At 40.7% G+C, this 26,658-nt stretch overlaps 2 protein-coding genes across 7 annotated transcripts in view; both read right to left on the reverse strand.

The window, feature by feature from the left end:
• Nucleotides 1-7,897, reverse strand: part of mtus2b (microtubule associated tumor suppressor candidate 2b) — a 31,774-nt gene extending 23,877 nt beyond the window's left edge. For all 3 annotated transcript variants that reach the window (XM_027998883.1, XM_027998882.1, XM_027998880.1), the window contains exon 1: nucleotides 7,739-7,897. The gene's annotated coding sequence lies outside the window, so the exon portion shown is untranslated. The remainder of the gene's footprint in view (nucleotides 1-7,738) is intronic.
• A 939-nt stretch (nucleotides 7,898-8,836) lies between these two features.
• Nucleotides 8,837-26,328, reverse strand: LOC114161435 (high affinity cationic amino acid transporter 1-like). Of its 4 annotated transcripts, none has more exons than XM_028044703.1 (12): nucleotides 24,941-26,328; nucleotides 17,233-17,633; nucleotides 16,992-17,147; nucleotides 16,142-16,313; nucleotides 15,921-16,054; nucleotides 15,615-15,837; nucleotides 14,404-14,543; nucleotides 13,710-13,812; nucleotides 13,067-13,263; nucleotides 12,829-12,980; nucleotides 11,619-11,727; nucleotides 8,837-11,530 (listed from the first exon to the last, which is right to left on the reverse strand). In XM_028044703.1, exons 2-12 carry the CDS (start codon nucleotides 17,600-17,602, stop codon nucleotides 11,361-11,363), a joined length of 1,926 nt encoding a protein of 641 aa, XP_027900504.1. In that variant the 5' UTR covers nucleotides 17,603-17,633; nucleotides 24,941-26,328; the 3' UTR covers nucleotides 8,837-11,360. The 4 variants fall into 4 exon arrangements, with proteins under 4 accessions (XP_027900504.1, XP_027900503.1, XP_027900506.1 ...); XM_028044702.1 differs by lacking the exon at nucleotides 24,941-26,328 and adding an exon at nucleotides 24,797-24,933; XM_028044705.1 differs by lacking the exon at nucleotides 24,941-26,328 and adding an exon at nucleotides 24,539-24,777.
• Between the last annotated feature and the right edge of the window lie 330 nt (nucleotides 26,329-26,658).

Here is a 26,658-nt window from a genome sequence, read left to right on the forward strand (position 1 = left end):
AGACTGCTTGCATTGAGTATCAGTCAACTACAGGTCATCGCCAGTGCAATTGATGACGGATCGGGGCCGGACGCTGAGGGCCTTATGGCACTGAGTGAGCCAGAACTGTTTGATCTGATTGACGATTTCTTAAGAAGCGAGAAGCTAAGCGGCATGGAAGATGAAGGCATGTCTCAGATTCTTCACCTTGACGACATGCTCGATCACCTGTTACAAGACACGAATGAAGAAGATACGGTGGGGGAAGCGAGAGAAGTCAGTGAGGCTGCACCCCCCCAGGGGGAGGATACAGACACTCGTCGACGGATCAGTCCGACTACGGTATCCATGGGCTACCACCTGCTACCATCACCTGGAGAAAGAGACTTTCCCAGCCCTCAACCGACCACAGCCAGAGACGATAATGGACCCCCCAGGAACCTTTCCACCACATCGCCAGTTGAGTCCACCGCCAACAGCGCAGGCCTTCCTGGCCGTGCCAGCCTGTCTTCCAGTGTTGGTGAGTAGGTTGTAAAACTCACTGATGTAGCTGCTCTGTTTCCACGTAGAGAGTTTAAGATTTATGGTGGTCAGATTTCTGACACCGGGTCTGAAGTGTCCTACAGCAGCCTCTGTAAACAGATGGATCAAGGTTTACTGGAAGGGTTTAGTGAGACAGAAGTTATTCGCACTGTGTTTAAGATAACTAAACCTGGTACGTTCAGGGAGATGTTGACTAGCAAAGATGATCTTACTATGAGTGAGTTAAAAAGGTTTCTCCGCTCTCATATTAGAGACAAAAACGGGACCGAACTTTTTCAGGAGCTTAGTACTGCTAGACAGCAAGACAAAGAGGCCCCACAGCAATTCTTTTATCGTATCATGGGTCTAAAACAGAGGATTATTTTTGAGTCACAACAGCCAGGTGCAGATTTTTGTTATGATAAAAAACTCGTCCAAGGTACATTTCTTCACACTCTTTACCAAGGGTTAAATGAGAAAAATAGCCATGTAAGATGTGACCTGAAACCTTTTCTCACAAACTTACAGGTTACTGATGACCTTCTCTTAGAACAGATCACTAAGTCCACTGGTGAGGAGACAGATAGGTTGAAACGCCTTGGTACAGTGACTAAAACCCGACCAGTGTCTGTAAATGTGGCTCAAACTGACCAGACTAAACCGACCGCTGTTGATGCTGAATTACAGGCTAACCGTGTTGCTATTCTAGAACTGACTGCACAGGTGAACTCGATCGCTCAACAAGTTGCCCGCGTTGTCAAACCTTTAGAGCCTGTGACCAATGGGAGTCCTTGTTCCCCCTTCACCCGGCCCTCAAATCGATCCCAGATATCAGCTGAGAACAGAGGCAGATGTCAGGAGTGTGTGCAAAAGAACATTAGGAGCTGCCCACACTGTTTTGTTTGTGGCCAAGAAGGTCATAGAGCAGTTGGATGTCTGCAAAGAAAGGTGTCGGTAAACGAGAGGAGGTCACAGGAATGAGGCTGCCTGTGACCGTCGCCAGTAACAAGCCTCCAGCACAGGTTAACTCAGTTGAAACCGCAAACCCAGTAGACTCAACTACACTGCTGTCCCAGCCCACATCTAGAAACCGTGTAGCACAATTAATTGGCAAGCGATGTATGGTCTCATGCGCAGTGAATGGAGTCCCACTTCAAATGCTGCTTGACTCAGGGGCTCAGGTGACCATGGTGGGGAGAGCATGGGTAGATGAAGCGCTACCCAGTGTTAATATACAGCCACTCTCATCCTTATTCCCAGACCAACCGCTTGAAGTATCTGCAGCTAATGGCACCACGGTTCCGTTCGACGGATGGGCTTATGTTGACTTACAGATACGTAGTAAGAGCCATGGACACGTTGACATTCAAGTACCCATATTAATAAGTCAGAGTTGTGTTAATGGTCCCCTTTTAGGTAGCAATGTCATTGCAGAGATGATTGAGGAAAACAAAGAACAGGTAGATATTGCTGCCATACTGAAGGAAGCCATGAGTCTCAGTGAACAAACAGTGGAAACTCTGATCTCCATCCTCCAGATATTGTCCCCTGATGAAACACCTTCCCCTTGCCCTGTGCGAGTCGGAAAGAAAGGACTAACAATCCCTGCTGGTCAAATCTGTGAGGTGAGGTGCAGAGTCAGAGCATGGCCACAGAGTGGAACAATGCTATTTGAGCCCAGCCTAGAGAACAACTGTCCTGAGGGTTTAGACCCCCTTCCTACTTTAGTCAACGTCCCCTCAGGCGCATCAAAAACTGCGAAAATCCCCCTTCAGAACTTCACCAAACATGACATCTATCTGCCACAGAGAACCATATTGGGCACAATTGAGGGAATTAGTGAGGTAAAACCTATTACCCATTCTCCCAGCAATCCGAAGCAGACAAACAGTTTCACTGTTCAAACCTGCTCTGCTCTGATTAGAGAAAAATGGCATCCACCTATTGAACTGTCACACCTCGAAGAGGATGAACAAAACATTGCCAGAGAGATGTTATATGAGGAATCAGATGTCTTTGCCAAGGATGATGCTGACATCGGTTGCATCCCAAAATTGAAACTCAAAATCCAGCTTAATGATGAGACCCCTGTTCAAAAGCGCTATAATGCGATCCCCAAGCCCCTGTACGGAGAAGTAAAAGAATATGTGCGGAAATTACTTGACCATGGCTGGATAAGAAAGTCCACCTCACCGTACTCATCTCCAGTGGTCTGCGTACGAAAAAAAGATAAGAGCCTACGTCTGTGTGTCGACTATAGGGCGTTAAATCGGAAAACTGTCCCAGACCGTCATCCGCTGCCGCGCATTCAGGACCTGCTGGACAACCTGGGGGGCTACTCCTGGTTCTCCATACTCGACCAGGGCAGTGCTTACCACCAGGGTTTTGTCGATGAGAGTTCCAGGCACCTGACCGCCTTCAGTACCCCTTGGGGATTATATGAGTGGCTTCGCCTCCCTTTTGGCCTTACCAACGCCCCAGCGGCTTTTCAAAGATGTATGGAGGGCGTACTTGATGGTGTGAGGGACGAATGCTGCTCCCCGTATCTGGATGATGTACTTTGTTTTTCCAAATCATTCAATGACCACGTGGAGGACTTGAGGCGGGTGCTCCGTCGGCTACGGGAACATGGCATTAAGCTACGCCCAAAGAAATGCGAACTGTTCAGACGACAAGTGCGATACATTGGGCGCCTAGTGACAAGTGAAGGTATCCAGATAGATCCTAAAGACCTGGAAGCAGTGTTGCAACTTAAAGAGAGAGAGCCGAAGAATGTGGGGGAAGTCAGGGGTCTGTTAGGCTTCCTTAGCTATTATAGATCGTTCATACAAGACTTCTCAAGAATTGCACGACCTCTGTTTCAACTCATAGAGGGTGCCAGGCAGCCAAGCCAGAAACCTGTCACAGGTAAAAGCACCCCAGCCAAACAAAAGATGTTGAAGTCTGGGCCGCTTCTCTCCAATACACCTGTCCAGTGGACTTCTGGACACACTGCTGTTGTCACTCGCCTTGTGGACATGCTAACCAATCCACCTGTTTTGGCCTACCCCGACTATAATTTGCCCTTTGTACTGAACACCGACGCATCCAATGAAGGGCTGGGGGCTGTGCTTTATCAGCAGCAGGGAGGCAAACTTCGTGTGATTGCTTACGGATCCAGAACACTTACACCAGCTGAAAAAAATTACCACCTCCATTCTGGTAAGCTGGAGTTTTTGGCCTTGAAGTGGGCAATCTGTGACAGGTTTCGGGATTATCTCTATTATGCACCTACATTCACCGTGTATACAGATAATAACCCCCTTACTTACGTCATAAGTACAGCCAAGCTCAATGCGGTTGGACATTGCTGGGTGGGTGAGTTGGCAGATTTTCACTTCACCATAAAATACAGGCCAGGCAAGGCGAACGCTGACGCCGACACCCTGTCACGTTATCCAGTACAGCTGAAGGGTCACGTATCAGAGTACACGGAAACCCTCCCCCCTGAAGTTGTTTCCACTATATGGCAGGGGAGCAAGGCTGTAGCTCAGAAGGATGTGCCATGGATGGCTGCACTACATCTCCATTCTGGTGATGAAGACGACTCCTCTGTGACGGTCCCCATCATCACCCCAGAAGACATCCGAGTTGCTCAAATGGAGGATGAAGCAATCAATGAGGTGATGACACTGAAGAGGAGTGGATGGAACCCCAATGGTAAAGATAAAAGACGGATGGGACAAGAGACAAGGAGACTTGTACATGAATGGACCAAACTCAAACTGGACAAAGGAATTCTGTACAGACATACAGGAAAATGGAAACAGCTCGTTCTTCCAAGTAAGCTAAAGGCGACCGTGCTCAAACATCTGCATGATGACATGGGACATGTCGGAGCTGACAAAGTCATCCACCTAGCAAGGCAAAGGTTCTATTGGCCATTCATGCAGCGGGAAATAGAAGATCATGTCATCCGCCGGTGCTCGTGTATTAAGCAGAAAAAACCCACTGTCCCAGAAAAGGCGCCTATGGGGTCACTTACAACTAGTGCTCCGTTTGAGCTCGTTTCTATTGACTACCTGCATCTGGAGCCAAGTAAGGGAGGATTTGAGTATGTATTAGTCTTGGTCGATCATTTTACACGCTTCGCGCAAGCGTACCCAACTAAGAACAAGTCAGGCAAGACGGCAGCTGAGAAAATCTTCAGTGATTTTATTCCCCGTTTCTCTTACCCTCAGATTTTGCACCATGACCAGGGACGGGAGTTTGAGAATAATCTATTCCAGCGGCTCCAACAGCTGTCTGGCATTGCTCACTCTCGTACTACCCCATACCACCCGCAGGGGAATCCGGTCGAACGGCTGAATAGAACGCTGTTACAGATGCTGCGCACTCTCCAAGAGGAAAGGAAAACTGAGTGGAAAGATTATTTGCCCCATATAGTCCATGCGTACAATTGTACGAAACATGAAGCCACCGGCTATTCGCCATTCTTTCTCCTCTATGGAAGAGCCCCACGCCTGCCCATCGACTTAGTCTTTGACCTGGGGACAGAGGAAGAAGTGCCAAGTCGCGAGGAATATGCATAGAAATGGGCTACTCGAATGCAAGAGGCTTATAGGATAGCCTCAGAGAATAGTCGTAACAGCTCAGTTAAAGGAAAAAAATACTACGACCGTGGTGTTAAAGGAATTGCACTTCAGCCAGGAGACCGCGTGCTTATCAGGAACCTCTCAGAGAGAGGTGGCCCTGGCAAACTCCGTGCTTATTGGGAGAAGACAGTGCACAGAGTTATTGAAAGGATGGGGGACAGCCCTGTGTACAAAGTTCAAGCTGAAAAGGGAGACAAAACTATCCGTGTACTCCATCGTAACCTTCTCTTATCTGTTAATGACTTGCCATTCGAACAAGATGAGCAATCTTGTCATGCACAACGGCAACAAATAAAGCAGAGACACAGACAGATGAGCAACAGAGAAGTAGATGAGCAAGATTCTGATGGTCCTGTTGAAGAGGAGGGATATGTGTACAATCCCCGACGGCTGCCTGTGTATACAAGGAGAACAATAAGACATCAGGAGCCTCCATCTGATACACTCGGCAAGCTCAGAGTAGGGGCACAAGAATTCCAACCTCAAAGACGTGCATCAGCTTCAGGTGCTGAGTACAGGCAAATGGAATCTGCTCCCATGGTCGTACCAGCATCAGCACCAGCACAACTACAGGATGACACACCGTCAGCTGAGAATGTCCATGAACAAACTGGAACAGTTGATCGAGCAGATAATCCAGGTCAAGGAATGCCAGAGAGGATGGTTGAGCCTGATAGAGAGTCACAAGGTGGAGAGCTCCTAAGGAGGTCCACCCGCAGGGTACAACCCAGAGAGAGATTCACTTATGACCAATTTGGGCAGCCGTCATACCAGCCCTGGCGACACGGAGTGAATGCTATGTTCTCCTTTGTTCCTTACCCCATGACTCCGTACCCCGTCTTACTGGGAACAGACTACTACTCTACTCCAACTGTGTGGACTCATTAGACAGATGACTTCTCCTAGACTATTACCTGTCTAGGTTATTTCTTGTTGGTGTAGTTCTGGATGTCCGGAGACATCTCTTGAAGTGGGGGTGAGTGTAGTGGATCTAGAAATTAATGTGTTACTAAAACAGACACCCCCATTTTTGAAAAAATTATTTTAAGATGATTAGAACAACTGTCTAACATTAGCTGACTCATGTCAATGACTACCTAGTCAGTAGAGGGCGCTACTGTGAGTGAATGAACAAACGAGGAAACTTCTATAGTGTCTGCCCGCGCATGCGCAGTTAATAATAAACCGCTGCCAGCAGAGCAAGGCACAACGCATTAACGTGTCTGTTCCTCATCATTCACAGATCCACAGCGCATCCTGCCTGTGCATCGCTTGTGCCGGCCCAGATTCCCCCTAGGTCTGGGGCCGGTAACACAACCCAGCTCTCTGAAATTAATTATAGTGATTCAAAGAGCCCTGACACACAATACCATCTATAAACTTAATAGCACAACAAAAAAATTAATCTTCAAACTTTAACCTTAAATCCAATTTGCATAATAATTTGGAACATGTTGTAAAGTATCATAAAATGTAAGGACTCAAGTAAAGTGCATATGATGTATTCCAAATAAAGTGCAGTTCCTTAGGGAACACACTCATGCTTTGCTGGACAGTTATAGCTGTACAGTACATTGATGCTAGCCCGTGCGGCAGTTTCTTTCTTGTTTTCCTGCTGTTGCTGTGCTCTTCAAACACCTCAGGCAACCTGATAATTATAGCACAAGGGATAATTAGGAAATTTCTGCCAGTCCTAACAACACGCTTCCCTGAGCATATTTCTCCCTCACCATCCCCCATAACCCAGCGACTCACCCTGCCACCTGCCTCCTGACAACCAGGAAGGACCTTCGCTGTGATGAAATCTGTACACTTGTTTCGACTGTGGACTGCAATAACTTGTAGTCTTCTGTGAAACTGAGGCTTCCTCTACATCAGGAGTTATCATCCTGAAGCAAAACAGAGATCAAGACCTACGTTTAGTGTACTTAGCTTCACTGGGTGGTTTGTGCAGGATTCTCATGAAATATTGAGGACGTATGAAAATGGAGGCACTAGTCTCCCTCCAATTTTTAATGCCTGAGTGGTCCTGATTTCTTTGTGTACCCACTCGAAGTCTGCAGCGTTAGGTGTGCAGATGGTTTGCTGTGTTAATGAATAAAACTGTAACATAAGCTATAAGCTTCAGGCCTTAGATGTAGACCGTATTTGTTCTTTGCTGTGACTGTCACATCTGGACTAACTGTGAACAGTAACCAGCTGAATCTGTCATCTTAGTTTTACTCATCTCCAGTCCTTCCTTTTCTAAATATAATACATCTATATTCATCATCCAAAAAGAAAAGGGAAGGAGGGATATTGCAAATTCAAACATTACAGATGAAAAACAAGATATGGATAACTCAGGATCTGACAGAATAAAGGTAAGCACACCTACAGGAAGGAGATATTATTCCAGGATGACTATAATCAAGCTGCCACTCCTAAAAAAACAATTAACCACAGCTTACACGTTATTACAGACACCAGCACCAACAGGCTCACCCGCAGCATCCCAGCAGATGCAGCAGCCTTCATCAATCCCATTTATTCCCGAGCCTGCGAGTGAGACGGAGACGAGCAGGACTCACCTGCTGTCCTTCAGGAGGAACGGAAACGCTTACCGGCTGGATTCTGCAAGTCCTCTTCTGAAGGGCTCCAAGGCGAAGAGAGGACGGAAGAGAAGCGAAGTATTGGGTGTTAAGGCGAGATGGAGAGGAATCAGTCTGCAGGATTGCTGGAAAATAGGGAGGAGGTGAGAAGACGAGAGGTGACGCTGAGGTGGGTTGCCACCTGCTGGTCTGAACCAGTAATTACACCCAATAACTTCACAAACACAAGATGAAGTACTGCTCAGAAGTAAATGACAGAGCAGTAATGATAATAAAACACTGAATATATCTTAGTACCTGTAGGGATAATTTTTCCTGGCAGTCTTTCAAAAATAATTTAAATTAATTTGCTTTGATTGGACTTTGCCCTTTACTTTTTGTACTAAACCACTTAATGACATTTGAATTGTTGAAATATCTCATTGATGTTCTGTGAAAGGCAATGTAAATTGCTGTCTGCACAATTTTGCACAGTGCACATCCCCTTAACCACAGGAGCCTCTTGGTGAAACATTATGGTAGCAGAATCGTGCTGTGGGGACGTATTTCTGTAACATATCTGTGCTACACACTGTTTTGAATTTTATCAATAAAACACCTCAAAAACATTTTTCTTTTCCACTTCCCAATTATGTCATTCTCCATTGGTCTATCTTTTCAAAAACACACAGACATTAATGTTTGTGGTTGTAATCAGACAAAATGTAAAAAATTTCAGGGGCTGCTAAATTATCTCTCATAACAAACAAGGTCATGTCTTGACTTTTGCAGCCTTTTGTAGGAAAGTGGGGGAAACTGACTTAATAAACAATATTCATTTGAAATGTTGAGGAACTTCACTATGAATGAGAGAAAATCTTTTCAGCAAACGTCTTCAGAAAGTCTGGAGACCTAATGATTAAGACTCTTTCAAAAAAATAGGAAAACAGACTCCTTAAAAGCATAAAGTACAGAGAGGTTGCATGTGCAACATTTCAAGAGATTTAACTGTCACATCACAATTATTAAAGTTGAACTTAATTTCAACTGTATTTTTTTTTTCAATTTCAGTAGTTAGAAGATCCGATACCATGTAAAAAAAACACAAATAAAATAAATAATGAGGGCAAATTTAGGTTTTAACATTCACCATCATTTATTTACAGAACCAAATAAATCCATAAACAGATGATGGACACAGAAAACAAATACTACCAGAATATACTGTAGATATTTACCAAAATACTACAAAAAATGTAGGTTAATGTGTATAAACGAGCAACCAGCAAACTGTCCATTTGTCACATAGCATTTGAACACTGTACCATAGTCTGCATGGTAAATGCTTCAGTTCGAAGGTGAAAAAAACCTTTACAAGCCAACCAAACTTGAGTAAATTTGGCATATTCCTTTATATTGTTATTGGTATTTACAACATGGATTAAAACAACTCTATGACGCACAATCACACAATCAACAAAATCTGAGCGTAGTTACATTTTATGTACATTGTTGGTTATCTTACATGAAAGCCAGCACACTGACACTGTGACAAAGATCAACACAAAGATCTGTTAATAAATAGAGCAGTGTCCTGACATGGAACCATTTAATTTACCAGAATTGAATTCAAGTCCAGCAGACAAGTTAACGGAAGATAAGTAGAACCCAATATTGATGCTATTCATATTCAAGTTTATAGGTAAATCCATGGTAGAAATTTAAAATGGAAATTTTCTAATGCACACATTTCACCTAGTTGCCATTTTGACATGTAACATTCACGTTTGAGCTGCCTGGTGGGTCTTCACACAGTCACAGTAGCTTTCACTGTCATCATCAGTAAATTGTATCATACATAGCACAGTCCTGCTTCGGTTATGTCCAAATTAGGCATGCCCTAGTACAATCCCAAGCATTTGAAGAGGGTCCAGAGCAAGACATTTACATGATCGGTGTAGGCATCTATTGGTAAGCTTCACTCTTTATATCCATTAATTGTGTAAAGACGGTGATTTTATGTTAGCCAACCTCCCAGGAAACTGAGTTTTTTAAAAGTAGAGGAGATGAAATTGCAAAATTGTTCCAGATTATTTTGTTGATCTAACAATCTGAATATTCACAAAGAATAAAAGTGTTAAAAATAATTTGCAATGAAGATCACCACAAAAGAGACAAGAGACTCTTTTGGCTGTTGTAGCTTTGAGTGTGTCTATCATATCACTAGTTCTATATGCTGAACAACAACTGTTGATGGGGGAGACAAGAATGCAGTTGAAACATAGATCATTAAATTTTATGATGATCAAAGCAGAGTACTAAGTTTATAAAACAGGAGAATAAACCTTTGAATGCAAGTTTCTTCTAAAATCAATCAGATATTTGCCCAAATTATCAACAAGTCACATCATAACTGAATCGGCATTAGCCTAGCATGTTCCACATGAAAGCACAGTTAACAGGAGAAATATGTAAGTTTACCAAAGATTGTGGCTGTAAGACATATCTCTAGACATGTAAGACTGACCTGCAGAATACCTGAAAGGTCAAAATATTGGCTGCTCTTGTGAAGAAATGATAATACAATGTCTGGAATATCACTGGTGAGTGAGTTAAATGCAACACAGTCACAGTGGTAATGCTAACCACGTATTACTGATGAAACATAATCAGAAACTTTAAAGCTACTAAATTTTGAAGCATAAGTTCAGCATTGATTGCTGGGCAAATGGCTCGAATGGTTCGGCCCTGTACTTGGGACGAAATTTTTTAAAGAGACACCTGTTGCAGTTGATACAGTAAGTTTGAGAAGAGCAAATTAAACGAGTTTTGACCACTCCAACAAAACTTGACCACAATAAAACTGTTCTTCCTGTTTAAATGCATATGCACAAAAATGTAAAAATGGTCCAAAAATAAAATGTTCTATTTTCCTAAAAACCGGATTTTCATACTCCAGAGCATACTTTATATACAGACAATAAACTGCATTGTCATCTCCTAACAAGTATCAAATGTTTAAAGAATCTCACCTTTAAAGTTGTGACATCTCTTTGGGAAAAAGACACTTAAAATAATCCCTCTCAAGTATCTGATAAAAACTCCATATTAGCAGCTTTGCAGGTTTCAGATAAAACGTGAAATTTCCCCTCAAAAAAACAACACTCATCTTTACACCCAACAAACTTGTGTCATTGATCGGCTAATTTGCAATACGTTGACACATTGCTCTAATTTGCGATTAGAGCAATGCGTATTGCTCTAATTTGAGCAGCTCATCGAAAGCAGCATAATGCATTTCTTTGAGATGTAAAATTAATGTATGAAGCAACTATTTTTTCAGTAACATGAATATATTTTTTTCAATGCACCTAACACTTAATATATGTGTTAGGTGTTGTGGCAGAATGGCAGAGTGGGTGATTGTCAGCTCTGTCGATAATCTCTGTAATTCACAGTAAGCAACAGATATTAAAACATTAGGCTCTGAGTCTGTGAGCCACAGCTAATTCTGCACAACAAATATACCACTGAAAATGTGTTTGTTGTTTTGGCAAGTTGTCAGTTCAGAGATGGCGAACTTTAAAGACAGACATTCAAGGATGCATGCATGCATGGATCTGTAGCGTTTTCTGTGCAGCTGTTTCAGAAAATATCAACGTGTGTAAGCACTCATTTCCTCATCAGCCTCTCCGTCCCGAGTGCAGTTTGGTGTGTTCAAGGACTCCTTCTCTCTGGTCATTGGCTCTCCTTTTATTGAGCAGGCATCAGACCTGGTCGCCTCTGCACTGTTCCAAAAGCCATAGAGAAAGTAGATAAAGATACCTGCAGTAGTGGAGGAATATCAGGTCAGAGAGGTCAGACTATACTTAGAAAAGCTGGCAGAAAATGTTGCACTCTTGAGACCCAGTACCTATCAACATCCAAATGGTAAAGAGCAGCCAGGTTCCTTTATTGAGCTGCATCATCAGGTAGATATTGACAAACATGCTGATGATGGGAATGAAGGGCAACAAGGGAACCTGTGGAGAGAGAATCCATTTCCAAAGGTGTCCTTAAAAAACTCCTTCACAAAAACATAGTTCTGAAATCTATCAAGATAAATGGAATGAATGACTTCATGTATCTAGAAGGAAATCCAGCAAAAGAAGTGAGAAGAGCAAAAAAAAGATTTCACAGTTAGGTTTCTATATATCATCACTGGTTAAATAAAGTATTAATAAAATATTCAAGAAAAACCTTAGTCTGACTTAGATTGTTCAAAAACTGTCATTTGGGTTCACCCTCATCACTGAAAGGGAGTTGCACAAAAATCTTCCTGTAGTGGTACTAGTGGGTATTACAGGCCCAGTGTGAAAGCTTAATAAATATTTGACATTTGCAAAGTTTTTCTAAATAAACAGAAGTTCTGTGCTCTTCAAAGCAGCTGCCCAACACAAAATATCAGTGATGAGAGGAAAAGGAAGAAGGAAGCAAAACACTTTCAGAGAGTTGTTTTCTCAGTTAATATAAAGTAATACATGTTGACAGTCGAACTAAAGTTTGGAAGACTAATCAAATTGCCTGAACCAAGACAAATCAAGACCTGCATCTGATCACCAAGACAGGCCCAAACCTTTGTGCACAAGCTGCAACCACACCTATACAAATATGACCTTCACTATAATACTATGCTCTAATCCATACACCTAAATGCAATGTGAGTAGTTTACAAACCAACACCCTGATCTGACAAAAGCTCCTTATTTTGTTTGCCAAGTCTCCAAAATAAATTGTAGAAAACAATAATTGAGACTTCTTATAGGTTTATTTCAAAACTGACATTGTTCTTGCTACTCCATTATCAAAAATTTGGGGAATGCGTGACAAATAGTGATACTATCAACATGAACCCTGGATGGCTTACTAATTGAATTGCTTCTGAAAGCAGTTGGGAGCACTGAGTTTGAAATTCTTGTTTACCTCTGCTTTACTTCAATAATATACTGCGATGGTGCTGTTTTGTGTTGGTCTATCACATAAAATGTCCCAAAAATACACAGAGGTTTGTGTTGGTAACATTCCAGAAATTGAAAAGGTAAAAGCAACAAAAAATTAGCAAAAGGTTTAAAGTTCAAACTCACCTTAAAGGCCAGCTTGGCTTTGCTCTGAGGCTGCCTGAATATAACAAAGGTGAGAAGTACAATAGCCGCCATGGTAACACTCATCAGAATCACTGCCCAGGGGGCCAGAATTTGTTGAGCAGCAACAGCACTGAAGACACACATCAGAACAACTGGAGGAGAAAAAAAAAGGAGACCTCGTCACGCTCTTGGCCAGTTCAACATGAATTGTTCACTTTCATCCTCGTCCATGGCTCACCAAGTATGCTGGTGCAGATGTTGACTGTACGACCAGACAAAGGAGAGGGTTCAGGGTTGGACGGGGACAGGAGATTCTTGATGCTGACCGTATCTTCTGGTTGAGGAAAGACATCAGAGTTCCCTTCGCTGTAAGACTCCGGCTCATCCTGGGTGTTGGCCATCTCATAGGCCGTACTCAGCTGCTCAGGCTGGTACCTTCACATGACAGGCGAACAGAGAGCAGACAAGTCACTAAGGATGGGGAGGCGGGACTTAAAGATGAGGTGAAATCATTTAACAATAAACAAATTTTATATCTTTTAAAAGCAAGAACTGGGTGCGTGAATACAAAATCTAGCTCATTGTAGATTGTGTTATAATCTAGTAGACTTAAAATTATAAATATATGCTGAGATGGAGGGAGCAGGCCAGAGAATTAGGAGAAAATCAAGAACTAGGAGAAAATACTTAAATAATCTAGCTATGAGTATGTGCTAAAGTTTGAGAATTCAGAGATAGTCCTTTAAATGTTCAATTTCTAATCTGAGAATTCATTTATTCTCATGGCATATATCTAAACTTCAAAGTCAGGAGTATTGCATATTTCTTGGAATTTGGTTTTGGTTACATGTCTAATAAAACACGGTGAGAAAAATAACTACCTGAGTATCAACACACAGGCAGCAACCAGAGTATAGGCCATCAAAGTGCCAATAGACATGAGGTCCACCAGGTCCTTTAGCTCAAACAGGAAAGCCATCATAGCTGCGAGGCACAGAGGCGAAAATACACATCAGCAGAGTGATTTCAACAAAACACACAGCAGAATTAGATTAAATATTATTGACACAGTATTTTAATTAAAATAAAGTCTAAAAATAAAGCAGAAAACTGCCAATCTATTACTGTAAAGATCAAATACATTTACAACTATGTGTGATTTTTCCCCTCCCTCCTTCTTCCACATGGGGGCACTGTTGACTTTGGCTTTATCTCGGCCACCTACCAGACATCAGCCCTGCCACCAAGGTGGAGACGATGGGCGTCTTCCTCTTGCTGACACGAGCCAGAAACGAGAAAATCACCCCGTCACGAGCCATAGCAAAGATAATGCGTGGCAGCGGAAACATGGAGCCAAGGAGGCTACGTCGTGAATGAAGGGAGGAGGAGGAGATTTTAGAACGTAGCTGTTGTTCCACACGAGCCCTCAAACATTGTCAGCCCAACAGAAGAGCTGCTGCGTCAGCTAAAGTTTGCTGCCTTTGTGCTGCGTTTGCATGTTAGGTGTTGAGGGGCCTGCTTCGCCACATGTCGTGCAGCATTCTGCCAGTTAGTGAGTTTAGGGTGTGAGCTCACCTGCGACTATGCCGGAGGTTACTGTAGCTGATAGCGGGGTTTTGGTTCGCGTGCTGATTTTAGCCAAACATTTGAAGAGCAGGCCATCCTCCGCCATGGCCCAGATCACTCTTGGCATTGGGAACATGGAGCCCAGCAAGCTGGTTGGTGCAGGGAGGGAGAAAAGAGCATGCAATGTCAAGGAAAACACATACACACACACAGCTTCGATATGTATATGTATGTTAGAAAAAGCATATAATGTGGGCCATTTATGTCTCAGCAGAATCATTTTATTAACATTTTACTGTATGCTTGTTAAAGAGCTATCAAAAATTGATTGTTGTATCTTTATGGCTGACTAAGGTTTTTGTTAGTTTTCTGTGAGTATATCATGTAAACGTAAAATATGCACCACTGGAACTTTTGTATAATTCCCGAGTGTGGTGTAAATTTGGATCTACCCAACTGTGGTCTATGCAATTACTTTAATAAGAACAAAAAATGTATTTCACTTATTTTTTATGGTTCCTGAGCAACTCCAGTTGTTTTTGAAGTATTTCATATTCTCCCTAGGCCTCCATGCAAGGTTTTCTGCATCTCCACATGGGGTACTGCTATTCTTGAATAAATGTGGGAACTAATTGTTTAAAGCTAGACATTAATATTCAATCGAGAGACTTAAGAGGAAACATAAAACTCAGAAACACATATGTACCTCAGAAACAAACAAAAAGGAAGGAATGAAAAAAGGAGAGAAAGAAACAAACAAAGAAAGAAACCAAAAAGCAAAGAAAGAAACAACAAAACAAAGAATGAAACACAGAAGGAAACAAAGGTTCATACTATTTTTTTCCATATTTATCCACACATTGAAAATAGTTAAATTCCATATTTTTCCAGAAATTTGACCTTGTAGTAAATACTACAAGGATCATTATTTACTTTCAGAATCTAAATGATTTAAAATTTGCATTTATATATTGTATCAAAAACAGACAAAATGTTTCTAACTAAGACAATCTTTCTAATCTGTCACCTGCCGCATACACCCCAGTCCTTCCAACCTACTATTCTTTAACTGCAGCTTGTTGGCTACCAGCGAGTAAAGCATTATGTAAAAGAATTCACTACTCAGAGTAGCTGAAATGAATTATTCATTTTCTAAAGATTCCTGCTGAACAATTACTCTGTGGCTTCTCATGCTGAGAGGCAGTAGGAGACCCACTTACCTGGTCGACAGAGCACATAAAGAGCCAATGGCTACTGCATAAGTGGCTCCCTCCCAGCCTACATACTGAAAGGCCACTGGAAGAGGGCTGTTCTTGTCCAGCAGGTAGTACGGCATCATAACAGTGAGAGCCGCCGAAACTCCGAAGTAAGCCACAAAACAGATGAGGAGAGAGGCCACGATGCCAATGGGAATGGCCCTCTGGGGGTTCTTCACTTCCTCTCCTGAGGGGGAAATAAACAAAAAACGATATGTCAGGTAACAGAGCTCGTGTGTGTACTACCCATGTTAATGCATTTGCTGTCACCTGTAGTGGCAATGCAGTCAAACCCCACAAAGGCATAAAAACAGGTAGCAGCACCAGACAGGACTCCTGTCCACCCGAACGGCATGAAGCCGCCTGCACCAAGACTTCCATTTTTAGGGTGGGGAAATGTGGTACTGGAAGTAAGAACAAAAAGTACTTATTTACTTTATGAAGATAATTAGAGATGGTAATCATAATACACTGATCTTTATTGAACCTACTTATGGGTGGCGTTTCCAGTGGCATTGAGGATCTTTGCAGGGTCCAGTTTCCAGTTTTTTAGGTCTCCTTTAACCAGTCCAGAGATGATCACAAACAGCAGAACAAGCACATTGATGCAAGTGAATATTTTATTCACCATGGCCGATTCTTTGACTCCAAAACCAAGCAACGCTGTGAAAAGTTGAAAAGGAAAAAATATGATAGGATATATGACAGAAACAATGGGGGTGGAGGGAAGAAACCTTGTAATTTTTAAGCCCATTGTTTACGCAAAAATAAAAAAATTAAAACATAGGAAGGAAAGAAACAAGAAAAGAAGGAATGACAGAGGGATGGATGCGAAACTGAAACAATTAATCAGATTAATCGTGACTAATCGTTTAATGGAATAATTGTCAACTAATTTAGCAATTGATTAATCGTCAACTGGAGTATACAGACTCAAAAGAAGCAATTTGCTAAAGCAATAACACACTCAGAGCAGTAATTATGCTAAAGCTGTAAGTAGTTGAAAGAGAAATCTTCAAAACGCAACAATTTTTTTATGCAATTAATCATCAGAATAGTCAATAAAAGAATCGATTAGTAAAATATTTTTAGGTTGTAGCCGTAGATGGATGGATAATTAAAGGAGGGATGGACAAATGAAAGGAGGGAGTGATGAACGAATGGATGAATGGGTACAATGTTTAGATGGTAGAACATATATATAAAAAATTGAAATAGAACGGATGTTCTATACTAAGTTGTCTTTCTTATTCTGATCCAGGAATGAAAAATCTAATTCCTTATTTTTCTAAACATATCCACACTGTACCGGAGTCATGGAAAGAAATTATTGTGTCTAACCTGTCAGAGAGAGTATGATGAAGACAGCAAACATGTCTGGATATTCTGCCAGCCATGGTATATTCATTTTCATGTATTGATTGCAAAATTTTTCAATGTGCTTTCCGGTGAGCTCATCAAAGGTGGCACTCCAAGCCCTTGCCACACTTGAAGTTCCTGCACAGAGAAATCTTCAGGTAATTCACAAATCACAGAGATTAGCAGCCAGGTATTTCCCTTTCCTGTTTCTAAGTGATCTCACCAATGACATAGGAGAGAATGAGGTTCCAGCCCGAGATATAACCCCCCAGTTCTCCCACCGTCACATAGCTGTAGAGGTAAGCTGACCCGGTTCTTGGGACACGGGCTCCAAACTCGGCATAGCACAGACCAGCTAGCACGGAAGCTAGCGCAGCGATGAGAAATGAGACGACGATGCAAGGTCCAGCGTTTTCACGAGCAACGGCACCAGCGAGCACATAAACACCGGCACCCAATGTGCTCCCAACGCCCAGGGCCACCAGGTCAAAGATGCTGAGGCATCGGGCCAGCCGGGTTTCGTCTGTGCTGCAGTCCACAACCTTCACCCTCAGGAGCTGCTTCCCAATGCTTTGTAATTTAGCCAGAATCATCTCTGTTTGCGCCAAAGGGACACAAAAATACCTGTGGACAGACCAAGACAGGAATGGGGATGGGATTATGACACATCTGTAAACACAAGATATTCTGTTAAGCCTGTCACAATATAAAATTTTGCTGGATGATAAATTGTCCCAGAAATTATTGCGAGAAATGTTGTTTTCAGACCATTTTCAAGTAACATATTGGTAACGGCGTAAAATTGCAAGTTTGCCCTTTCAAAGTTCAACAACTTTAACTTTGTAAAGAACACTTCACAATGGAACTAAATGTATTTTAAATATCCAAAATAAAACACAATGACCACAAACCATAAATAAAATGAAAATAAAAACCACAAATAACCGAAACCATAAATTCTAGTCTATAAACAAATTTGCTCTTCAAAAAGTACCATTAGAATTTATCAAGCTCATTTTAATTTACTATGCAATTGATTATTACTACATGCTTATATTCAATGCTTACGACTTACAAAAAGTATTCAAACCTCATAAGCGTTCCATTTTCATTATGACAGATCAAAAAGTAGTGAATGGCTGTCAAGTGAACAAAAAGTTATTTAAGTTTTTCACCAAAAAATGCTTGAAAGGATAGTATGTAGTTGTATTTATTTGTATTTGCCACTAAAAGCATGGAACACAGCAAGCATGTGGAAGGAGACATTCTGATCTGGTCCAAAACAATAGTTCTTATTGTCCCTTGTGTTGTTATCAAAGTGGTAACAAAAAATATTGTGATAAATCTTTAAGTCCATATTGGACTCTTTAAGTCCATCCCTACTGAAAAGGCTTGAATTTTCAATTACAGAAAATTGTGGGGGTGCTCATAGCAAATGTGTGTGAAAACTTTTCAGCATCTTATTTGTAAAACAAAAATTAAAACCCTTTATCATTTCTCTTCCACTCCCCAGTTGTACACTCATTTGTGCTGATCCTTTATATAAAGTCCTGATGAAAAGCATTGAAGTTTGTGGTTGTGACACGACACGGCAAAATGTGGAGAGAGTGCAAAGATTTCACAAGGCACTGAATCCGTGCTCAGTGTAGAAAAGCATGACCCTAAGATCACATCTTTTTACCATCTATGGGCATTCCAGGAAAAAGGCTCATCAGTTTATGGTACTAATTTACAACATCCAATCAGGCTTAATGCCACAGATCCAGCATTTAATCTGAAAATGTCTAGGGCAGCTTTCTGGTTAATGAACACACCTCATTCAAAAACCAGTGACAGATTGACGTGTAATGTCCACACCTAAAATATGGGTGAACTAACTATTTGAATATCTCTTATTGTAAGATATGTTCCACATTTAGTTTTCTTAGTTAGTCCCAGTTACATCAATTATGCTCTGTTCCTTCAGAAAGCTAAATTAGCTTCTTTCAAATTTGTTTGAGCTTACAGCTTTATTGTAGTTTTCTTGTAAAATATCAATTACTAAGGGAGCTAACATGTACAATATCCTGCTACTGAAAAGAGTTAAAATGGAAGGGGACAATGTCTGATCAACAGAAACGGCTAAACAATTGTGACACTGCAGTCATTGCTTCAAGCTTCTGCAAAAACAATACATCAGCAATTGAAATGATAAAGAAAAGTACTCACTTCCGTTTTACAACAAAATCAACACAGGTTCCTGACTTTCACTGCTGCCTATACTCTCACAATGCTCCCAAGCTGGATTGTCCAGATGGCACATCACCTTACCGCCAGCTTTAGATGACATATTTACACTCAGGGGCTTGACATGTGACACAGATGCCAATTTGTGTACAAACCATTCAGGTATTTGGTGTACAAATAGAACAGTGATATATCACATGGTCTCAGACGCAGCTGTCTTGACACCAATAAACCCCCCTTCCTCTTCAGAGACCATTTCAAGTTCATATGTAGATAGACGCAACCTAATAGGACTATTTCTTTTTGTTATAGCAGTGAAATAGAAACTTATATCAAACAAATCCTGAGGAGATTTTAAATGTTATGTTCATGTGGTCTAAAAACGTATTGGCAAAACATCCCTTAACATTTTGATGGGTTTTTTTTCTTCTTGAAAGGATACTGTTTGATTTTGAAGGTTTAGAACAAAGCAGAGAGAATAGCATACCTGTGTACAAGAAATGCACGATATATCGGCACTAACATAAGTATCGCCAAGTATTAGTCATTTTTAATATGCGAGTAGCTGACTGATAAATAAAACAGATATTTGCAACCAAAGTTTATTTCTATCTTGATTTTGGAGGGGGCAGAAAGTTAGTCGTGGTATTTGTTTGCTCATGTGACAGTCATAGTAATGCAGTGCAGGATTGTGGAAATTTAACTGAAGCAGAGAAGCAATAACATGGTTGTTTTTTAAGGCTTTTAAGGGGTAGTGAAATGGTCATTGGTCATAGCAGCAATATTAACCTAGGATATCAGCATTGGTCCAAAATTGTATATCTGTTTATCTATCCTATACAACATTTATAGTCTGGGATTTGACTAAGTATAGGCCAGTCTGAAATGCTCCTAGTATACGTTTCAGTAAAGATACTGTGGTAACTTTACCATAGTATTTTTGCCTAAATATATGCAATTTACAATTTCTCAGGATGAAATTTTAATATTTGTAATAAAAAATGGTGGTACTTTATTGTTGCCTTATTATCTATTTCAAGCAGTAAACAAACCTCAGTTGAAGCCAAACAATTTTAAGGTGCGTGCCCAGGTCATACTGAACTGTTACACTGACCCATATGCAGTTGCCAAAACAAACTGAACCAAATAGCCAAATATAGACACTAGAAAAAAAAAATCAAATGGAAAAAAAATAATCTGAAAACTATAAGTATTTCCTTCTCCTGAAGCTAAAATAGGCTAGCAGGAATGTTTCCTTATATGCTGCTGGTGATTGGGATCATTAGCCACATCTCTATCCAGGAAAAAAAAATAAAAATAGGAGTGTTGTGATGAGTCAGTGGCTCCGAATTAACAACACAGATACACAGCAGAATGAACATGACGTGGTGTGTCTTAGCTGAGCTGAAAAAGGCGGGTGGGAAGGATGGGACACTGCCCTCATCTCAGCCAATCTCTGTGCTGATGACTTGTATCGGCATGTGCATGAATTTAGGAAAGCAATTGGTCCCACAGTCTTTAATGTTTGCCTGCAGGCACAATACATTTACTCCTTCAAATGACTTTTATACCGACAGTCACAGTTAGGCCTCAAAGACAACTTCTAAAAGCAGATCAGCTAAGTAATGCATAAATTACAAAGTAATTACTCATTTGATTAGATTCTCTTCATGTAAACATTGGTTTCAGGCAGAAGTTTTTGAATATAAAGGGGATGTGAGTGGACTGGAAGTGTACACACAGTGCCTGCTCACTGATGCTCAGCATGATGATGCAATGTTGACATACCATAACTACTTCAAGTTTTTTTCCAAAAGTTTCAAGCTAATTACCAACATGCTATCATGCTTTACACTTTACAGCGCCTTGTATTTGCCTAGCACCTGGCGCCTAGTATACCAAGTTTTGCAGCATTAAAACCACAAACTTCAATTCAATTTATTGGCACTTTATGAGACAGACCAACACAAACTGGTGCATATTGTGAAGTTGAAACAAAACACATATGTTTTAATGCTTCCACAAACACAAATCTGAGAAGTGTGGCATGTATTTGTCTTTAGGCCCCTTTTTCTCTGATACACTATCTGTAAATGAAAATGTGGCTACTGCAGTCATAGCTAAACATTTTCTTAGTTAATAAATGTGGTCATAATCAGAACCATAGGCTTTTTCAGTTAATATATGCACTATTGTAATTGTTTAATGCATTCCTTTGAGTTTTTGGCAGGAATGTAGCTCCATACACCATGGTAACTAAAGGAGCTGCAAAGTTCCCAAGCTTTAATGAGAGAACATATTGACAGAAACAATCGGCATCAATTGATTCTTGGGAAAAAGCCAAAGTTAGGTTTTCACTATAGCACAAGCCATGGGGGGCACACAGCAAACATATGGAACTCCACAACTGAAGGTTTGGGCTCTCATGCAAGTATTATGCAAGACACCATGTTGAAAGGTAGCATTATCCTGGGAAGTATAAATGCTAATCAGACTCCATGGGAAGGTGGAAGGAGCTGTTCTTCCATTTTCCAAAAAGTCCTGATAGAAAACGTGTTAAAGGCTGCAAAAGACTAGAGACTAGGGTGAGGATTTACATCCTTCCAGGTGAACAACCCTATAGCCAGATCTACAAGTGAATGGCTTAGTTCAAAAGATATTCATGAGTAAAGATTGCCAACTAGGACAACACAACTGAGAATCTATGACAAGACTCCATGTCCATGTTTTCTACCCAATATGACTGAACTTGAGCTAAAGACGAATGGACAAACATCTTAGTCTCCTGGTACAAGCACATGAAAACAATATGAAGACTTGTAGATATAACTGCGGTCAAAGGTAGTTCCACACCATATTGACTCAATGACAGCTGAATACAAATTGCAATGTTTACATTTTTATTTCTAAAAAAATATTCAAAAGTACGCATCTTTTTTTCTTTCCACAGTTTTCCCAGTTTTGGGGTATGTTGCGGCATACATTTCCAACAGAATAAAAAGGTTAAAGGAGGCAAGGCAAGCTACAGCACAAAATAACACACAGAAACTTAATCACATATCTCCTCATGTATCCTTGATAAGTGCCTGACCTCTTGGTAATAACCCTGCCTGTAGCATTGCTCCAAAAATATATTTAAAAAAGAACTATTAATTTTATGGTTCCTTGTCTGGTGGCAACACTGCTTATTAGGGGAATTAATTACTACCTTGAATGTATTTGCATTTATTTTAAGAACCTTGGAAAGGCTAATTAACCGTTATGACAAAAACTCTGAACTTTGAGTTATTTGTTAATTTCTTCGTTGTAGTAATTGGTGTTCATTTTCAAACTCAAGTTGTAGAAGCAAATACAGAATCATCATAGCAATAACTTTAAAAACAAATAATTAGTCGATTCATTTAGGGCTGAAACGATTCCTCGAGTGATTCGAGTACCTTGATTATTAAAATTCCTCGAGGAAAATTTATCTGCCTCAAAGCTTTGTTAAGTTATATTTTATTATTTAGCGCACCGTGTTCCGGCCGGGTTATTACTGGCATTGGACAGCGCTCTCACTTCCGCCTGAGTTACTGATGAAAGCTAAGTGTTAGCAGCATGACGTCCAGTTTTCAAATTCGGCCTGAGAGGATTTTATTGATTGATGATAATGTCCGGGTCTTTGTCGTTTTTCAGGGGACCAATACGCATCCTTAAAATGACGGGAGTGATGCTTGGAGTACGGCAGCTTTTCTCCTCTCGGAGCTGCTGCCTGGTGGCGGTTCAGAGTGAACGGTGGGGACGAGCGCCATAGGTGTATTTATACAGGTGAGTGGATAGACTGAACACTGCGGGCGGCTGTGCATTATTTGATTAACGTAAGTGTAGCTTTACGGACGAACCGGAAAATGTATTTCATATCATCCCGGTCTCAACAAATGGGTGGCGAAGCACTTCATGGCGGCACGTAGCTGGTAGATGTTTCTGTGTGTGATGAACAAAGATGTCAAATCCCGTCGTTAACATAAACACAAAAGCTATAAATGTCTGGGCAAGGTGAGAGTTCATCTATTAAATTGACTGAAGACGAATACATAAACGAAAATCTGGAGTGGACAATCTGGAGTGACTTTTTTTTTTCTAAGCGTATTTGTGAGCCTGCCTCTTTATTATTACATTGAGTATAATTTCAGATTTTTGTATAACTTTTCTTCAGCTTAACTTAAAAAGTGAACTATTGTAGTTACAGGTTAATTTTCTAAACTACAGAAAAGTAATTGTTAGGGATGCTTAAATATGAAAAAGTGGACTGATGTTGATATCCGATAGTAACTTTGCTGTTATGTTAGATTTACCAATGTTTTACTGTATCTTTTTTTATCCGATTACTCGACTAATCGTAAGAATAATCGATAGATTACTCGATTACTAAAATATTTGTTAACAACACCCCTAATTTCATTCCCTCTGAGAAAAAGACATATTTCCAGCCAAGTTTTAGGATAAGCATGGTTCTGTTGGGAGGAAGAGGGACTGATGCAGATGCTGAATTTAAGAATTCTGTTACTCCAATTTGAATTCTGTTTTCCTTTTACAAAGAGTCAGGATGCTATGATGATCTGAAATCTGACCGTCATAGTTAACTTTGGTGCATTCAGTCTCTGGAAGGCCAACGGTAAAATAAATCAACAAATATTGTCTGCAGATAAAATACATGAAAATGATTGCCTAACTGATTCTGAAATAATTATTAACCCTTTATTACACATATTATAACCTAAAAACCTTTGGCCGTCTAGGCTTTTTGTCTGGTTATTTTACGTTCATGAAATTCAGTCAGGGAAATGAAAATGTCCAGACCAACAAGCCTGAACACAAATTAAAAAAGAAAGTGCTGAATCTTTGTGTCTTTTAAATTCATTGATCACTAGTTAAATAAACAACGTCAGTGCTGATTTCAAAGATGATCAAGTATGGACGGAATGAAAGTGCCCCACAAATAAACTCTGCTTCAGTCTCAAATAACTTTGGGTCGTCTCTGAAAATAATTAAGATTCACAATGTAACACAACTGATTTGGAAAACAAAACGTTGTGATCTCAGTGACTTGGATTCCTTTCTAATTTACTGTAGATAAATTAAAACAGGTCCTAAACCTGCCTCAGAGAACAGGAAGTTTAATTCATACGTGTTTTGGGTTCACGTGAGTTCATCCGCCAGAACTACAGCTGTGAAGCGCACTCCTATAAAAGGAAATGTTCCTCCGCCTGCAGTGCTCACAGTTTTTAAAAGTGTAAACATCAACAAAACTTCTTTAAACTTGCCTCGATGCTTAGGTTTCTTGACAATTTACGCCACACTCTGAAACTTCAAAGTCTGCTAATGTGAAGAGTGGATCTTCTCTGAGATGCCCTGAAGTTTTATTGCATCAGCCGGATGATCCGTTAGTCCTCTCGGAGTCCATGTGCGCTGCTTCCTTATTAACAACTGCAGCGTGAGCGTGGCTCAGATGAAACCCGCGCGGCTGCTGAGTTTTTGCCCTCCTCTTTCATTCGAAAACAGAATAATTAACAATCACTTACTTTCAAATCAGCAACAAACAGCTTTAGTTTTCCCCGTTCAGGAAACTGACAGATGATTCCGTAGGAAGGGCACGCGCATGGAGGTGTTCAAGTACTCTCTCTCACACACGGAGAAAAAAAAAAAAAAAAAAGGAGTCCACCCACCCAGCTGTCGGTGGCGCCTGTGGCTCCACCCGATGCTGTGCGCTGCAGGTGATTCGCACAGCCGCTAGATGGCGCGGTTCACAAGTTAATGCTCCTCCAGGGCGTCCTTAGGATCTCTGAGGTACCTAGGATGGAGATCAGAGCACAGCGTGTCCTCCGGCCATGTCTCACTTTTAAAATTACCCCTATAGTCCATCAGTATGCGTGCCTTCACATCTGTCCCTGCTGTTCTTTTCAACGCTGGATGATTATGAATTTCTTGTGAAGTTGTAAAAGACTCTGTGGGGGGAAACAAAGCTGCTACGCTCCATTCTCCCAGTGTCCTGCTGTGGCTGAGTGGTGGTGATCCTCTTATCCCAGCCTGGATCTTCATAGATAACACAAATCTACATCAGGATTTAGGTTTGTCTACACAACTTTTACAGCATTTAATGCAAAAGTCACTATTACACTCATAGGCCAATTTATTAGGAACACCTGACTAGTAATGAGTTGGACTTCAGTTTGCCTTCATCGCCCCCTAATTTCCTCATGGAGTACATTCCTCAAGGTGTCAGAAACATTGCTCTGAGATTTTGGTCAGTATTGACATGACACCATCACACAGTCACTGCAGATTTCTGTGGCGATCCGTGATAAGGATTTGTTCCACAACTTTACAAAAGTTCTCTGTTGGGATAGGGTCTTGTAATTGTGCTGCAGGAAACTGGAAACTAGTTTGAGATTATTTGAGCTTTGTGACAGAGTTCAGTATGTTCCTGGAAGCAGTCCTCAGAAGACAGAGTTGCTGTTAAAATAAAGAGATGGACAATTTGAGCACCAGTGCTTCGATATGGTTAGGGTGTGCCAAGAAATTATACCAAAACCACCATCCTGATCTGTTGATACAAGACTCACTGAATTCATTCTTTCTTGTTGTTTACATCACATTTTGACCGAAGGTTGCAGCAAAAATCAAGACTTTGTTTAATGTCCAGTTCTGGTGAACCTGTATGAATTACAGTATGAATTCCACAGCAGATGTGGTCTTCTGCTGTGGTAGCTCACCTGCTACAAAGTTTGAAGTGTTGTGTGTTTATCATATTCTACATACTGTATATGGGCTACTGTCACATTCTTATGTCAAATCAGTTTGTCACTTTTCTTCCGATCTTTAACATCAACAAGGGAATTTATCCACATAAGTGCTGCCCAATTGATTTTACATACTGTACTTAGCTAGCAAATAGCTAGCTAAGTATGTGGCGCAGGGAAATAGGTCATATTTACTTAAATTTATGCAAACCAATTGCCTCAAAAGATTAAGTCACGGCAACATATAAAAGACAAGTGTAGTTACATTGTGTGATTTTGGCAAACAATATTTTTAAACTCATCCAAAATATTATTCTCTGCAAAACTTATTTTATTATATTTGAGTTTGTGCAACAAACACCAAAAGAAAAAAAAACATTATATAAAACCTGAATGGCCATTCAGTTTGATAAATATTTACACAGACCGTCATTCAATAAATTGATAGAAATCCAAGTGCACACATCAAAACATCAAATCTAAATAAATAATATGAACTGTATTAAATATTTTAATACAGACTGATGGTTTACATTGATCATTTATAAGCTTTAGTAATGGAAAATTCAACAACTACAGGTGTACTATATTTTGTTAGTGAACACACTCCATTATTTGTAAGATAATGGATGGAGGGAAAGCAT

This window comes from Xiphophorus couchianus, chromosome 18, assembly GCF_001444195.1.
Source record: "Xiphophorus couchianus chromosome 18, X_couchianus-1.0, whole genome shotgun sequence".
Taxonomy (NCBI): Eukaryota; Metazoa; Chordata; class Actinopteri; order Cyprinodontiformes; family Poeciliidae; genus Xiphophorus; species Xiphophorus couchianus.

Excerpts from the sequence above, each read along its gene's own strand:
- LOC114161435 (XM_028044703.1), bottom strand. The coding sequence starts at position 17,602 with ATGATTCTGGCTAAATTACAAAGCATTGGGAAGCAGCTCCTGAGGGTG. Across the intron at positions 17,148-17,232 it reads CATTCTCTCCTATGTCATTG|GAACTTCAAGTGTGGCAAGG; the intron begins GTGAGATCACTT and ends TTCTCTGTGCAG. Across the intron at positions 16,055-16,141 it reads ACTGGAAACGCCACCCATAA|TACCACATTTCCCCACCCTA; the intron begins GTAGGTTCAATA and ends TCTTACTTCCAG.